Source organism: Bos taurus, chromosome 11, assembly GCF_002263795.3.
Source record: "Bos taurus isolate L1 Dominette 01449 registration number 42190680 breed Hereford chromosome 11, ARS-UCD2.0, whole genome shotgun sequence".
NCBI classification, from domain to species: domain Eukaryota; kingdom Metazoa; phylum Chordata; class Mammalia; order Artiodactyla; family Bovidae; genus Bos; species Bos taurus.
This window is the reverse complement of record NC_037338.1, coordinates 12,020,903-12,038,958: the sequence shown is the minus strand read 5'-3', so window position 1 is coordinate 12,038,958 and position 18,056 is coordinate 12,020,903. Positions and strand designations below refer to the sequence as shown.

At 36.8% G+C, this 18,056-nt stretch overlaps 1 protein-coding gene across 5 annotated transcripts in view; it reads right to left on the bottom strand.

Annotated features, from left to right (window-relative positions):
- EXOC6B (exocyst complex component 6B) overlaps nucleotides 1–18,056 on the bottom strand; it is a 721,824-nt gene that overhangs the window by 308,641 nt on the left and 395,127 nt on the right. For all 5 annotated transcript variants that reach the window (XM_005212511.5, XM_024999183.2, XM_059891507.1 and 2 more), the window contains exons 12-15: nucleotides 12,118–12,189; nucleotides 11,073–11,170; nucleotides 9,522–9,627; nucleotides 8,506–8,615 (exon numbers count right to left, since the gene is read on the bottom strand). In XM_005212511.5, coding sequence (XP_005212568.1) covers nucleotides 8,506–8,615; nucleotides 9,522–9,627; nucleotides 11,073–11,170; nucleotides 12,118–12,189 — 386 coding nt within the window. The remainder of the gene's footprint in view (nucleotides 1–8,505; nucleotides 8,616–9,521; nucleotides 9,628–11,072; nucleotides 11,171–12,117; nucleotides 12,190–18,056) is intronic.

Below are 18,056 nucleotides of genomic sequence, written 5' to 3'. Positions count from 1 at the left end.
AACTAATAAAAACTGAGACTCACATTCAGTTCACTCAAGTAATGATGAAATCTGAATGATATATTTAGCAGCTAGGAGGCACAGTGAAGCCTGGCTGGCTGCAGTCCATGGGGTCGAACATGACTGAACAACTGAACAACACAATGAGTTGCAAAAGGAGAAATGAGAAAAGAGACATATTTAAGGGGAAACTGGCAACATCATCTCCAACCCTAATAAAAGATCTCAACCTACAGATCTCAGAAGTTTAACACAACCCCAAAAGAACTGATGCAAATGAAATCTCACAAGAAAATCAAACACTGCAAAATGCAAAGATAAAGAAGAAACCTTAAAGACAACCAGAAAAAGAAGGCAATACATTTAGATGAATAACAGTAAGACTACTGGCTTATCTCTCTTCAGAAACAATCAAAGCAAACAGAGGAATAACATCTTTAAGGGGTTGGGAAAGGGAGAACTTTGAAAACAGATGAAAAAATATTTTTAGATAAACAAAAGCTAAGAAAATCTAAAACCAGCAGATATACACTAAAAGAATAACTAAAAGAATTCTTCACATTGAAAGAAAATGACACCAAGTCATAACATAGATCTGTAAGAAAGAATGAGAAGGCCTGGAAATAGCAAATCTGTGGATGAGTATAACGAACTACTTTTCCTTCTTGAATTTTAAAATACAATTAAATGTTCAAAGCACAAACAGTAACATATTTAGCGTTTAAAAATAACTGTATAAGTATATACCAACCACATTAAAAAAGTAAGTATAAAGGTAAATTATACTATACTGCTATAAGATTCTTAAATTACATGTAAAGTGACATATCATTATTCAAGATAAACTAATAACTTAAGGATATACATTGTAATTCCCAGAACAAATACAAACAAATAATAAATAAAGTTAAAAGTTATACTCCAGTAAGCCAATAGAGAAACTAAATGATAATACTAAAAGACGGTAATCTAGAAGAAGGAAGGAAAACAGGGGGAACAAAAGGAGCTTAAAAAAAAAAGAATGGAATAGAAAAACAATAGCTAGATCCAAGACTTAAATCCACATAAATCACTAAATCAGTTAATGTAATAGAATAAATATTCTAATTAGGCAGAATGAATAAAAAACCGATACCTAGCTACCTGTTGATTCAAACTGACACATTTTAAATACAAGGACACATGGCCAGATCTTACTGTCAAGATGCCATTCAGCACTAAAAAGAACTGAGCTCCTTGAAAAAATTAATGGTCTCATGATTAAGTTAGGAAATTTGCCCAAAATGATAAAAGTGCATCAACACGTCATATGAGCCAGCTTGAGGTAGCTTACACCAGCTACATCTGGGACCATCTGAGCATCAAAATGAATAAGGTCATTAAAGGAACAACTTGACTGAATGATGTAAAAATCTATGAGTCTAATACAATAATAGGAGACCAAAGGTAGACAGATAGAAAGATAAACAGACAGGTAAATAGGTAATACAGAAGGACTCCCTAATACAGAATGTGAAGTAATAACATACTGACATGTTCAGTTGCTCCCCAGAGAAGAGAATGGCAACCCACTCCTGTATTCTTGCCTGGAGGATTCCATGGACACAGGAGCCCTGGAGGCTACAGTTTATGGGGTCACAAAGAGTCAGATGTGACTGAGCGACTCACACACACAGAGAGTTGCTCAGTGGTGTCTGAGTCTTTGTGACTCCAAAGACTGTAGCTCCCAAGCTCCTCTTCTCTCCTCTCCCTCTCCTCCATGGGATTGTCCCAGCAAGAACACTGGAGTGAGTGCCATTTCCTCCTCTAGGGGATCTTCCTGACCCAGGACTGAACCTGAGTCTTCTGCACTCCAGGCAGATTCTTCACTGCTGCACCAACAAAGTAGCCCCTTAAGGAATGAAAAATCCCATATTAGCTAAATTATCAGAGAAAAAAAAACTGATTCAGGCAAGAATCATTAATGAATACTATAGTGAAAGACATCTAGTAACCAAAAGAATAAATACATGGTCTCAAAGTACTTTAATACAAACATTACTTATTACAAAAGGAAAAATGGAAACTATACACAGAAAACAGAAAAATCTTAACTAGCTAATTAAAATTAATATGAACCATAAGAGATTAAAATGCTAAACACACATAGGTACATATAGAGAAACAGTAAAGAAGGGAGAAAGGAAGTAATAAAGTCAATATGGCAACATTTCAAAAACTGAAGAATTTGGGGAAAAAGCTTTCAGTTCAGCAACATTTTCAAAATTCTTCTGTAATGTTGAAATTATCTGAAAATAACATGCTAAAAAAGGTTATAAGTAATAGAAGAGACAAAGGCATACCATAACAGAAAGTGGTGGTCATATTAATACAAGGCAAGCAAGACATCAAGACTATTTTAATTTTTATTTCATTGATCTGTATTTCTGTCTTTATGCCGGTACCATACTGTCTTGTTGACTGTGGCTTTGTAGTAGAGCCTGAAGTCAGGCAGGTTGATTCCTCCAGTTCCATTCTTCTTTCTCAAGATTGCTTTGGCTATTCGAAGTTTTTTGTATTTCCATACAAATTGTGAAATTACTTGTTCTAGCTCTGTGAAAAATACTACTGGTAGCTTGATAGGGATTGCATTGAATCTATAGATTGCTTTGGTATATAGTATACTTTTACCAAAGTATACTATTGCTTTGGTATACAGTATACTATAGTATACTTTTTTTCACTATATTGATCCTTCTGATCCATGAACATGCTGTATTTCTCCATCTATTAGTGTCCTCTTTGATTTCTTTCACCAGTGTTTTATAGTTTTCTATATGTAGGTCTTTTATTTCTTTAGGTAGATATGTTCCTAAGTATTTTATTCTTTTCGTTGCAATGGTGAATGGAATTGTTTCCTTAATTTCTCTATTTTATCATTATTAGTGTATAGGAATGCTAGGGATTTCTGTGCATTGATTTTATATCCTGCAACTTCACTATATGCATTGATTAACTCTAGTAATTTTCTGGTGGAGTCTTTAGGGTTTTCTATGTAGAGAATCATGTCATCTGCAAACAGTGAGAGTTTTACTTCTTCTTTTCCAATCTGGATTCCTTTTATTTTCTTTTTCTGCTCTGACTGCTGTGTCCAAAACTTCCAAAACTATGTTGAATAGTAGTGGTGAAAGTGGGCATCCTTGTCTTGTTCCTGACTTTAGGGGAAATAATTTCAATTTTTCACCATTGAGGATAATGTTGACAAAGGAGGCAAGAATATACAATGGATTAAAGACAATCTCTTTAACAAGTGGTGCTGGGAAAACTGGTCAACCACTTGTAAAAGAATGAAACTAGAACACTTTCTAACACCATACACAAAAATAAACTCAAAATGGATTAAAGATCTAAACGTAAGACCAGAAACTATAAAACTCCTAGAGGAGAACATAGGCAAAACACTCTCTGACATACATCACAGCAGGATCCTCTATGACCCACCTCCCAGAATAGTGGAAATAAAAGCAAAAATAAACAAATGGGACCTAATTAAAATTAAAAGCTTCTGCACAACAAAGGAAACTATAAGCCAGGTGAAAAGACAGCCTTCAGAATGGGAGAAAATAATAGCAAATGAAGCAACTGACAAAGAATTAATCTCAAAAATATACAAGCAACTCCTGCAGCTCAACTCCAGAAAAAAAAATGACCCAATCAAAAAATGGGCCAAAGAACTAAATAGACATTTCTCCAAAGAAGACATACAGACGGCTAACAAACACATGAAAAGATGCTCAACATCACTCAGTATCAGAGAAATGCAAATCAAAACCACTATGAGGTACCATTTCACACCAGTCAGAATGGCTGCGATCCAAAAGTCTACAAGCAATAAATGCTGGAGAGGATGCAGAGAAAAGGGAGCCCTCTTACACTGTTGGCAGGAATGCAAACTAGTACAACCACTATGGAGAACAGTGTGGAGATTCCTTAAAAAACTGGAAATAGAACTGCCTTATGATCCAGCAATCCCACTGCTGGGCATACACACCGAGGAAGCCAGAATTGAAAGAGACACATGTACCCCAATGTTCATCGCAGCACTGTTTATAATAGCCAGGACATGGAAGCAACCTAGATGTCCTTTAGCAGATGAATGGATAAGAAAGCTGTGGTACATATACACAATAGAGTATTACTCAGCCATTAAAAAGAACACATTTGAATCAGTTCTAATGAGGTGGATGAAACTGGAGCCTATTATACAGAGTGAAGTAAGCCAGAAAGAAAAACACCAATACAGTATACTAACGCATATATATGGAATTTAGAAAGATGGTAACGATAACCCTGTATGTGAGACAGCAAAAGAGACACTGATGTATAGAACAGTCTTTTGGACTCTGTGGGAGAGGGCGAGGGTGGGATGATTGGGAGAATGGCATTGAAACATGTATAATATCATATGTGAAATGAATCGCCAGTCCAGGTTCGTTGCATGATACAGGATGCTCGGGGCTGGTGCACTGGGATGACTCAGAGGGATGATATGAGGAGGGAGGTGGGAGGGGGTTCAGGATGGGGAACACGTGTACACCCGTGGCAGATTCATGTTGATGTATGGCAAAACCAATACAATATTGTAAAGTAATTAGCCTCCAATTAAAATAAATAAATTTATATTAAAAAAATAAATAAATAAGTGCATAAAAAAAGACTATTATAATTTTTAACACAAAGAAGGACATTTCATGAAATTAAAAAGATGAATATAACAAGAAGATATCATAATTCAAACTGTGCATAAACTTAAAAGATATATTCAAATATATGAAGCAAACTTGAGAGATCTCAAAAGAGAAACAGACAAATCTACAATCATATTTGGACAGTTGAACACTCCTCAGTTATTGACAGAAAAAGCAGACCTACAAAAGAGAGGATACAGAAAATTGTACAACAATATTAATAAATTTAATCCAGTTGTCATTTAGAGAATACAACATTCAACAACTAAAGATACAGATTTTATTCAAATATACATGGAACACTATTGTACCTGGATTTAAATGTACCATTTCCTTAGTTGATCTCTATTTGTTCCACCTGTTCTATGGCCCATTTAACTCTTCAGTTGGTTGTTTCTGGATTGAGTATTCTTTCCATGATTCCTTTTCATTTTCATTATTGGCTTATTACTTTTACTTCTTTCATGTTTTTGACCATTTTTTCAGTGGTTGTTCTAGATCATACTACTTCATGCATAATGTAAAATCCTTAAGTAGTAAATCACATTCCTCTCTCATATTCTTTGTCCTGCTGCTGCTGCTAAGTCACTTCAGTCATGTCTGACTCTGTGCGACTCCACAGATGGCAGCTCAACAGGCTCCGCTGTCCCTGGGATTCTCCAGGCAGGAACACTGGAGTGGGTTGCCATTTCTTTCTCCAATGCATGAAAGTGAAAAGTGAAAGTAAAGTCGCTCAGTCGTCTCCAACTCTTCCCGACCCCATGGACTGCAGCCCACCAGGCTCCTCCGTCCATGGGATTTTCCAGGCAAGAATACTGGAGTAGGGTGCCATTGCCTTCTTTACTTTTATAGTTACATTTCTTTACCAGATACTATCATTATTTTTCATGTACACAAGCAATTTTCTGTAAGACCAATTAGAAATAGAGGAATGACATTAGAAATAGCAGAACAGGAAGTCCTGCATTCATATCCCTTCTCAGCAATAATAATTTGGCAGGCAAGCAGAGACAAAAGTACTTTTGTGAAACTTTGGATTGAAGAAAGAAGACTGTAAAAGTCTGGTAGCATCTAAGACCAAGGAGGGTTGCTTTTAGAAGGCAAGCATAAACTCACTCATGTGGCACACCTGCTAACCATAGTCCTACCTACAGTCCCAGGAACAGACCCTGACCCTTGACAGCCTATGGACATGGCCTATTTGGCCTTGCCAACATCACCAGTTGGAAAACAACCCAGCAAGAGTCATGCCAACCTGTGCTTTGGATAATAGGTCCGCCAACCTCAGTTCCAGCTGTAAACTGAATTGTTCCATGACCCAACTCCAGCTCCTATTAGCTGCCCACCCTGCCTGCCTATGACTGGGCAGAGACATGCTCATTCATGAATCCAGGCAAGTTCTCCAACCTTTGTCTGACTGCAAATACTAAAAAAATCCCTGTAACATTACCCCATATATTCATAGCCACAGACCAGGAACACTCCTGCCTACTCAGAGACCTGCTGGAGCAATAACTTTCCATGCACCTGGAGGAAGGGCCGCCAATCTCAAACTTGACTGGAGAGGTTAATGTGCCCGCACAACCTGGCTTTAGCCCACTGTACCCATGGACGGGAGGCAGTTGTGCCTGCCAGGGATCCAACAGGAGACATGGCTATATGTACCCCTAGAGATAGGCCCAGTGACCTCAGTCTCATTGTGGATCTTGAAGTGGCTCTGGAATCTGGCTTCAGCCCCTCCCAACTATGATCTAAGAGAAACCCTACTTTTCCAGGAACCCACCAGAAGGAAACCCCAGAAGTGCCCCACTGAGCGATGAATTCCTCAGTGCAGTTGCAGAGCCACAATCTATCAGTCATTCTAATTGTGAAACCCCGAAGCAGACCTGTGATTTGACTCCAGGCCCCTTCAGGCACGGTACAGGAATAGTCCTGCCACCCTGGGACCTGGGGGAGACACATATCTCCATGTCCCCAGAGAAGCACAAAGGCAGAGTCACCAATACAAAGCTACATGGACCAAAAAGAATCAAACAACTTGACACCACCAAAGAAAACAAATATGAGTTCCACTAATGAATCCCAAAGAAACTGAGACATACAAATTGCCCTAAAAAGAATTTGAAATATCGTATTAAGCTCAATAATATGCAAGAGAACACAGAGAGACAACAAAATGAAATCTAGAATACAATGCACAAATAAAATGCGAAGTTTAATAAAGATATAGAAACTATAAAAAAAAAAACAAATCCTGGAGCTGAAGTATACAATAAAAGAATTGAAAAATTCTTAGAGCATCAACAGCAGACTAAATAATGCAGAAGAAAGAATCAGGGCATTAGAAAACAGGCCATTTAAAAACAGAAAGAGGAACAAAGAGAAAAACTGTAAAGAAAGCATGAGAGACCTATTCAGTTAAGTCGCTCAGTCATGTCCGACTCTTTGTGACCCCATGAACCACAGCACGCCAGGCCTCCAAGTCCATCACCAACTCCCAGAGTCCACCCAGACCCATGTCCATCAAGTCAGTGATGCCATCCAACCATCTCATCCTCTGTCGTCCCCTTCTCCTCCTGCCCTCAATCTTTCCCAGCATCAGGGTCTTTTCAAATGAGTCAGCTCTTCGCATCAGGTGGCAAAAGTATTGGAGTTTCAGCTTCAACATCAGTCCTTCCAATGAACACCCAGGACTGATCTCCTTTAGGATGGACTGGTTGGATCTCCTTGCAGTCCAAGGGACTCTCAAGAGTCTTCTCCAACACCACAGTTCAAAAGCATCAATTCTTCTGTGCTCAGCTTTCTTTATAGTCCAACTCTCACATCCATACATGACCACCAGAAAAACCATAGCCTTAACTAGACGGACCTTTGTTGGCAAAGTAATGTCTCTGCTTTTTAATATGCTATCTAGGTTGGTCCTAACTTTCCTTCCAAGGAGTAAGCATCTTTTAATTTCTTGGCTGCAATTACCATCTGCAGTGATTTTGGAGCCCAGAAAAATAAAGGCAGCCACTGTTTCCCCATCCACACCATTAAAAAAAACAAAAACCCTGCTTATTTAATTTATATGCAAAGTACATCATACGAAATGCCAGGGTGGATGAATCACAAACTGGAATCAAAACTACCAGGAGAAATATCAACAACCTCAGATATGAAGATGATATCCCTCTAAAGGCAAAAAGTGAAGGAACCAAAGAGCAAAGAAGGAAAGCTATGACAAACCTCATGTGACAGCATATTAAAAAAGCAGAGACATCATTTTGCTGATAAAGGTCTGCATACTCAAAGCTATGGTTTTTCCAATATCATGTACAGATGTGAGAACTGGATCATAAAGACGGCTTAGTGCCGAAGAATTTATGCTTTCAAACCGTGAAGCTGGAGAAGGCTCTTGAGATTCCTTTGGATAGCAAGGAGATCACAGCAAGAATTTCACATGCCACTCCTCTACTGGCCTTAACATTTCATCAATATAATGTAAAAACCAGAATATTATACTACTCTTTTCTAGTGAATTCTCACTAGAAATGCAAGTCTGTAAAGAAAACAGTAGAGAATAAAGTAAGTAATATGAAAAGAAATTATTCAAGAGTTTCCAACTTCCCTTTTTTATAACCTGACCATATAAATAGGGCAGTGGCATACCATACAAGGCTAATATTAAGACTTTCAAACTTGGAACTGAAGGGAACATCAAAAGTATTCCAGAATATTTATGTATATAGAGCCATAATCTCAGTATCTATTGCACTTCCATTATTTCATACTATACCTTAGATGAAGATCTTCTGAAAACTTCAGACAGGCGTAGATAAATTCTTTAATTTGGTTGTAAACTTTTGGCACAAATTCAGAAAATGGAAACTTTTTTGGGAATGGTTGCTGTAAAAGCAAGAATTAATGAAAGTTACAAATGAGCATACATTGAAAATACCTACTAACTAAAATACAAAAGAGATTTTCTTGCATACCAGGAACTGCCTTCTTAACAACTCTACATTTTAAAAACATATTTGTGAAAGTTTTCTAATACTAAAAAGAATAAGATTAAATTAAATAAATGATTCTAACATCCTGTAAAACCTGATAAACAAATTCTGATACATACTCAGCAATAAAAAGGAATAAGTAACTTAGATGAGTCTCAAAAGCATTATCTTCAGTCAAAGAAGCCAATCTCAAAAGGTTACACACTATATAATTCTATTTATAAGGCCTTTTAGAAAAGGTAAAAGTAGATGGATAGCAACGATAGGTGGTTGCCAAAAGCTGGGGCTTGAGGAGTAATTGATTAAGAAGGTATGCTGCTGCTGCTGCTAAGTCGCTTCAGTCGTGTCCGACTCTGTGTGACCCCATAGACAGAAGCCAAGGTATAGCATGAGGGAATTTGGGGGAATCATGGAACTATTCTGCAACATTGTTGTGGTAGTACATACACCACAAAGCACAGTCAAAACCAATACAATTATATAGCAAGGTAAATTTTACTGTATATTTTGGGGATAAAATGTCCTCAAAGTATAAGAAAAGCAAATATTTCAATGTGTAAGTCAAAAGGAAACACTGCCAGAAATCTCCTCAACACTTTGGAGGTGACAATACTCCAAAGCCATTTACTGATTGATTCTCCAAACAGGAACTTTGGCTCCCCTAAGCCCAAAAATCATCCTTTGAAACTGTTTTAGATTCCTAACTCATTGAGTTAGAAATTATGCCTTTAATGAGACTGATACAAAGAAAGCTTTAAGAGGATGTCAAATCAGAGAAGTTTACTTTAGTGTTCCTTACCTTTTCCAGCTCTGCATCTTGGAATGGGAATTGTCCTATCACCTTTTTATACATCTCTTCACTTGTTACTGGGATAGGACTGTAGTTGTCAGAATCAAGTATGTTTCTATAAAGAAAATAAAAGAAGAAAGGAAAGGAGGGAGGGATAAAGTAAAAAAGGAAAGACAGGTGAGTTCATCAGTAGAGTGATCACAAGTAACTTTCAGAATGAACATTTCTTAGTCCCTAATCTATTCCTTTTACAGTACAGCTATTTGGTCTTAGGTAAGGACATCTTAAAAAAAAAAAACACACAGAAGGGAAATTGCATTCTAAAACAAATGGAACACAAATATAAAGATGACCTCATAGTATTTGAGATTTATAGCTCAGACAGAAAATTTCAAGGCAACACGTTGAAGCCTTAAGGCAAATGAGAAGCAACAACAACAAAAAAATGTGAGCTCTGGAAAAGGCAAAGAGGTTTTATACGCTTTCTTAAAAAAAAAAAAAATTTTATCAAACTATGTTCATGTACTTCATCTACTGCTCTATATTAAGAATGACTTTTCTTCATCCAAAGGTTCTGTGTCCTTAACTAGACTAGGAATTCTCCAGAGCAGAGACCATACTACCAAAATCAAAAAAGAAATTTACTGAAGGCTTCAGATCAGATGCATTTGGATATATCATGGTACTAATATTCAAAGATAATCTCCCCTAAAGAAAATTATATCATTAATAAACAGGACTTTTTAGAAATACAAATATTTATATGAATATACTAATGAGTTACACTACATAATTATTAGCTATATGTTTATAAAATGTGAAGAGTAAGATTAATGGGACAATGTAATACCTTAAAGCTATAAGAACTTGAAAACAAAGAAAGTTGATCTGGGGAAGTGGTCCTGCAGTAAGCAGAAAGATCACTTTAAAAGAAGAAGCAAGTGAGTTGACAAGAGTTATGTGTGAGGAAAACATGTCCAAGGAAATATTTGTAAGTGGAGATGTAATACAATAATTTTCTTATTTTTGTATGCATGTTGCAGTAACTATTTAAATAATATGCTTCAAATATTAGATTGTAATAGATCTCTTCTTTGGGTATGGAGAGTAAAGAAGATGAGGAATAACATGAGTGAGTCTTCAAACAAGTTAAAAAAAAAAAGCTAAATTATTCAAAAGGGTTCAAAAGCCACTATCCTACAAGTGAGACATAGATTAGGCATGATCCCCAAAGAGAAAATCAAAAATCAAATTAAGATGACACAAGGTGATCTGGTTGGTATGAACCAAGGTATTTGCCATTTATTCAATGAAACAAATCTGGGGATTTGGGGACTCCTCACATAGAAGGTACTAATATCCAGAGTTTGAATATCTTGGGAACTTTATTTGGGATACCATCACTATTTAATTGAATTCCCAATCATAATTGGAATCAGACCTAAAAAAAAAAATGAGCCACATACACTTGTTGCCTATTATACCTGAAAACCCGTATGTATAAAGATGAGTGTACAAACATGCATGCCCACACACACACAACTATAGATAATCTCTCACCTGAAAATACCTGACCACTTCTTTAGCAAAGTTTCACTATATTGGTCTCTGATTTCTAATAGCATGTCAAAAAGCTGATTTACAGGAAAACCATACACCTGAAACAAAATAAGAAAAAAGTTTCATTTTATAAGGTGATTTTTTTAAACAACATGAGAGAGATTAGGCACTGAAAGATAATTTTGTTCTTTGCACAACAATTTAAATAAAACCATGATACAAGAATCTTCCATTCCCACCTAATATCTAGTGTTTATCCTCAATAATTAAAAGATATATACCAAAATATTTGAACCAGTCAGAAAATAATAAAAAGATGAACATTAAAATTAATATATAGAACAGGCTTATGGACTCTGTGGGAGAGGGAGAGGGTGGGAAGATTTGGGAGAATGGCATTGAAACATGTGAAATGTCATGTATGAAACGAGATGCCAGTCCAGGTTCAATGCACGATGCTGGATGCTTGGGGCTGGTGCACTGGGACGACCCAGAGGAATAGTATGGGGAGGGAGGAGGGAGGAGGGTTCAGGATGGGGAACACATGAGAAATAAAGGAATAAAAAATTAAAAAAAATAATAAAAAATAAAATTAATATATATTGGATATAACTGTCAATGAAGTTTTCCCTATAACTCCTTCTGTAACTCTTAGCAACTTTTAAGAGTAGGGTCAGAAAATGAGAATGCTACCAATCTTACCCACTTCTAATGTTATTCTATTGAATATAACATGTGGTTCATATCAATAATCATTACTCAAAAGAGTAGGTAAGACAATAGTTTAAGAACTAACATAGTGAGTTCATTTAATCAATTTGCTTTGAGAAAAAAAAGGGGGGATGAGAACAAATTATGAGAACATAATAGACAAGGTGATGACCAGGAAATGCTACAAAGAGACAAAAATTATCTAGCGCTAGGAAAAGAAGAAACACAACTAAAAAGAAAAAGATACTTACTCAAGCTTAGATAGACAATCAAAGGATATAGAGCTGATGAAACACTCATCTAGGTTAAGATCACATAAATATAAGCCACAAACCTGAAGTGTGTCAGCAAAAAGCACAATGAGGTTCTTCAAATCTAACACGAGGTTTGGATCAGAGCAGTAAGACTAAAGGAAATAAAAGACAATGAGGAAAAACATATTTATTAAAAACAAAACTATCTTTTGATTTATTCAATTACTTAACGCTTCACCTGGTGCAGGTTCTCTGGAAAGCCTTCCTGGTTTAAGGTTAACACCAGATACAGTCAGGGGAGAATGAGTAAGACTCCAATAATCCATGACCTACATGTTTAACTTTTGGAAATTTAAAAACACACTTCTAAATAACTGTCTGGTTAAAGAAGAAATCAAAGCTGATACTGGGGAACACATGTATACCTGTGGCGGATTCATTTTGATATTTGGCAAAACTAATACAATTATGTAAAGTTTAAAAATAAAATAAAATTAATTAAAAACAAATAAAACAAATAGTAAAAAAACAAAAAAGTTCATATCAAAACTTATAGAATTCAGCTAATGCCATTTAAAAAATGTATGTGAACATTAGAAAACATAAAAGACTTATAATAAACTAAGAACTCAACTCATGAAGCAGGCCAAAAAAGCCAAAATAAACCACAAATGAGAGATTGATAAAATAAAAAGCAGACATTAATGACACAGAGAAGACATGAAAGATTTGATCAATGAAACCAAAAACTCAAGTTAAACATAAAATCAGTATGAGAGACAAATCACAGGTAAGTCCAATTAAACAACAAAAAGAAACAACAATGCAAGGAACACAGAAAATAAATATAATACAGAAGAAAATAAAATTTACAAACAAATTCAATGTATAATCTCTTAAAAAATTTGAAAACTGAAATGACTTGGAAGGCATCTTCTTTACAAAGATATATTATGTCACTATTTTTCAGTGACTTTTGATATTCAAATTCTCTTAAGTATAATTTGGTTACTTGCTCTCTACTTAACTCCTCAATTCCTAAAGAAGGCACGTTGAATTCTCCCAAAGTGGTGTGGCCTCTGTTTCTCCTCCTACTACTATCAGTTTTTGTTTATATACATACTGAATTAAAAGACACTTACTCCTTGGAAGGAAAATTATGACCAACCTAGATAGCATATTCAAAAGCAGAGACATGACTTTGCCAACAAAGGTCCGTCTAGTCAAGGCTATGGTTTTTCCTGTGGTCATGTATGGATGTGAGAGTTGGATTGTGAAGAAGGATAAGCGCTGAAGAATTGATGCTTTTGAACTGTGGTGTTGGAGAAGACTCTTGAGAGTCCCTTGGACTGCAAGGAGATCCAACCAGTCCATTCTGAAGGAGATCAGCCCTGGGATTTCTTTGGAAGGAATGATGCTAAGGCTGAAAGTCCAGTACTTTGGCCACCTCATGTGAAGAGTTGACTCATTGGAAAAGACTCTGATGCTGGGAGGGATTGGGGGCAGGAGGAGAAGGGGACGACAGAGGATGAGATGGCTGGATGGCATCACCGACTCGATGGACGTGAGTCTGAGTGAACTCCGGGAGTTGGTGATGGACAGGGAGGCCTGGCGTGCTGCGATTCATGGGGTCGCAAAGAGTCGAACACGACTGAGAGATTGATCTGATCTGATCTGATGCTTGCTCGTTTCCAGTAAATGGTATACGGTCTTTTTGATGGGTTAAAAGTATTATCAAAACAAAATGTTGCTCTCTTCTCCCGTTTAACAATCTTTAACTTCAATCCGGTGTTCTTGAAGAATATTGCCCTTTCTGCTCCCCATTCTTCATTTTTAATCTTTCTATATAATCTTAATGCAGAAATCTCCCTTAGTAACCAAACTATAATACTTTCTACCTGTGATGTTTCTCATGAATACTGACATATTTGGACCTATTCTAGCCATCTTATTTTAAGTTTTCTATTTTCAATGATTTATTCTTTATTTTTTGTATCATTTCATGTTTTTCATTGGATTAGTTTTTTCAAATTATCTTATACTGGTTATTAATAACATATTTACTTTCTGTCAGAGGATGAGATGGCTGGATGGCATCACCGACTCGATGCACTTGAGTTTGGGTGAACTCCGGGAGTTGGTGATGGACAGGGAGGCCTGGTGTGCTGCAATTCATGGGGTCGCAAAAAGTCGGACACGACCCAGCGACTGAACTGAAATGAACTGATACTTTCTGTCCACTGTTTACTTGAAATAATCTGTAGTGTCATTTTAAAAATGTTTTAAACATTAAGCCACTCCTCTTGTAGGGATTCTTAATAGCATTAAACTTTACAAACAATGGGCTTCCCTGAAAGCTCAGTTGGTAAAGAATCTGCGTGCAATGCAGGAGACCCTGGTTCTATTCCTGGATTGGGAAGATCCCCTGGTGAAGGAATAGGCTACCCACTTGAGTATTCTTGGGGGCTTCCCTTGTGGTTCAGCTGGTGAAGAATCCGTCTTCAATGTGGCAAAGCTGGGTTCAATCCCTGGGTTGGGAAGATCCCCTGGAGAAGGGAAAGGCTACCCACTCCAGTATTCTGGCCTGGAGAATTCCATGGGCTGTACAGTCCATGGGGTTGCAAAGTTAGACACAACTGAGTGACTTTCACTTACAAACAACTGATCAGTTATTTAGATTTATCTATGAGTTTTACTCTCATTTTTTGCACACATTTTATTTATTCTCACCCCATCACGTATTTTGAATTTCTTTTTCATTTTTGGTAAGACATCAGTAAGATAAGATGGGTGAAAAGTAAACTTTGTATCCTCATGTGTTTGGAAATGTCTTTCTTTTGCACTCAAACTAAAATACACCATTTCAGACATGAGAAAACTGCCTGCCTCATTTACTCTGCCTGACAAAAAGATGCACCCTTTCAGCTGTAGTAATCTAGTCGTTTTCTACTGCAGGGAAATTTCCCTCTTTCATTTAATTATTAAGGTCCCTCCTTTGTGACTATATTTTATTTCTAAATCTCTACTAAATACAACCAAAATCTACAGCAATTATCCATGTTTCTTAACTTTTCATTAATATTTTCCATCTCTTTGTGTCTCTGCTCTATATTGGGGTTATGTATTTGACTTTGTCTTCTTGATCACAGAATGATATTCAGTTTTATCTATTTAATCTTAGAATTAAATTTCTCTATTTTGGTAGGCATAAATCTCAAGAAAACAACATTAATCTTTGATTTATATTCTTCTGTGGCTGCCATCCTTCCTTTTCCTCCTTCTCACCTTTTGTATAACTGTGAATATAGTATACATAAATAAAACCTATACATGTAATTTTACCAGGCAAACATAACTGAACAGCACCAGCATATCAGAAGCTCAAAAACAACTTCTTTCCTTTCCACTCAGGAAAACATTATCATGACATTTATTATAATCATTACATATCTTTCTTTCATTCTTTTTTCTTTGTATTTTTTAGCTTAATAGATCTTATTTTTTAGAGCAGTTTTGCATTTACAGATAAACTGAACAGAAAGTACAGAGTTCCCATATATCCCTTCATACAGACATTCATGCACAGGTTCCCTTATTATAACATTTTCCCTTAGTGTGGTGACATTTGGTACAGTTGGTGAACCAATACTGACACATTATCCACATTATTATTCTTATTAACTAAATTCTATAGCTTATTTAGAGTTTCCTCTCTGTGTTATATAATCATGGGTTTTAACATGAGCATAATGATGTATTCCACCATTACAATATCATACAGAATAGTTTCACTGCCTGCCCTAGAAATTCTGTCTTCCACTTATTTATCCCTCGAGCCCTCTCCCAAATCCTAGCAACCCTTATCTTTTTATTGCCTCCTTAATTTTGCCTTGTCAAGAATGTCATATAGTTGGAATCCTATGAATATGTAGCCTTCTCAGTTTGGGTACTTTCACTTAGCAATATGCACTTAGCTTCCTCCGTGTCTTTTTGTGGGTTGACAGATTACTTCTTTTGTTTACCATTGAGTAATATTCAATTATAAGGATGTACTAGAGTTCATCCATTCACCTATTAAAGGACATCTTGGTTACTTCCAGGTTTTGGTTATTTTGAATAAGCTGTTATAAACACTGGTGGGCAGATTTTTGTGTTAACATACATTTTCAACACATTTAGCAAATACCTATAGTGTATACCTACTTGCTGCATCTTATATCTATGTTGCATTTTGTATAAACTTCCAAATTCTCTTCTAAGCTGGCTGTACCATTTTCCATTCCCACCAGCAAGGAGAGTACCTGTTGTCCACATTCTCTCCAGAATTTGGTGTTTTCAGCATTATAGTCATTCTACTGGGCATGTGGCAGTAGTTTACTGCTGTTTTAATTTGGAATTCCGTGATGACATATGACAATAGAGTTTTGCCAACAGAATGCACTGGTCGTAGCAAACACCCTCTTCGAACAAAACAAGAGAAGACTTTACACATGGATATCACCATATAGCCAACACTGAAATCAGATTGATTATGTTCTTTGCAGTCAAAGATGGAGAAGCTCTATACAGTCAGTGAAAACAAGACCAGGGGTTGACTGTGGCTCAGATCATGAACTCCTTATTGCCAAATTCAGACTTAAACTGAAAGTGGGGAAAACCACTAGACCATTCAGGTATGACCTACATCAAATCCGTTATGATTACACAGTGGAAGTGAGAAATACATTTAAAGGACTAGATCTGGTAACAGAGTGCCTGATGAACTATGGACAGAGGTCCATGACATTGTACAGGAGACAGGGATCAAGACCATTCCCAAGAAAAAGAAATTCAAAAAAGCAGAATGGCTGTCTGAGCAGGCCTTACAAATACCTGTGAAAAGAAGAAAAGCGAAGAGCAAAGGAGAGAAGGAAAGATACACCCATTTGAATGCAGGGTTCCAAAGAACAGCAAGGAGAGATAAGAAAGCCTTCCTCAGTGATCAGTGCAAAGAAATAGAGGAAAACAATAGAATGGGAAAAACTAGAGATCTCTTCAAGAAAATTAGAGATACCAAGGGAACATTTCATGCAAAGATGGGCTCAATAAAGGACAGAAATGGTATGGACCTAACAGAAGCAGAAGATATTAAGAAGAGGGGGCAAGAATACACAGAAGAACTACACAAAAAAGATCTTCACAACCCAGATAATCACGATGGTGTGATCACTCACCTAGAGCCAGCCATCCTTAGTCAAGTGGGCCTTAGAAAGCATCACTACAAACAAAGCTAGTACAGGTGATGGAATTCCAGTTGAGCTATTTCAAATTCTAAAAGATGATGATGTCAAAGTGCTGCACTCAATATGCCAGCAAATGTGGAAAACTCAGCAGTGGCCACAGGACTGGAAAAGGTCAGTTTTCATTCCAATCCCAAAGAAAGGCAATGCCAAAGAATGCTCAAACTACTGCACAATTGCATTCATCTCACACACCAGTAAAGTAATGCTCAAAATTCTCCAAGCCAGGCTTCAGCAATACATGAACCATGAACTCCAGATGTTCAAGCTGAATTTAGAAAAGGCAGAGGAACCAGATATCAAATTGCCAACATTTGCTGATCACTGAAAAAGCAAGAGAGTTCCAGAAAAACATCTATTTATGCTTTATTGACTATGCCAAAGACTTTGACTGTGTGGATCACAATAAACTGTGGAAAATTCTGAAGGAGATGGGAATACCAGGCCAGCTGACCTGCCTCCTGAGAAATCTGTATGCACATCAGGAAGCAACAGTTAGAACTGGACATGGAACAACAGATGGGTTCCAAATCAGGAAAGAAGTACGTCAAGGCTGTATATTGTCACCCTGCTTATTTAACTTACATGCAGAGTAGATCATGAGAAACGCTGGGCTGGAGGAAGCACAAGCTGGAATCAAGATTGCTAGGAGCAATATCAATAACCTCAGATATGCAGATTACACCATTCTTATGGCAGAAAGTGAAGAAGAACTAAAGAGCCTCTTGATTAAAGTGAAA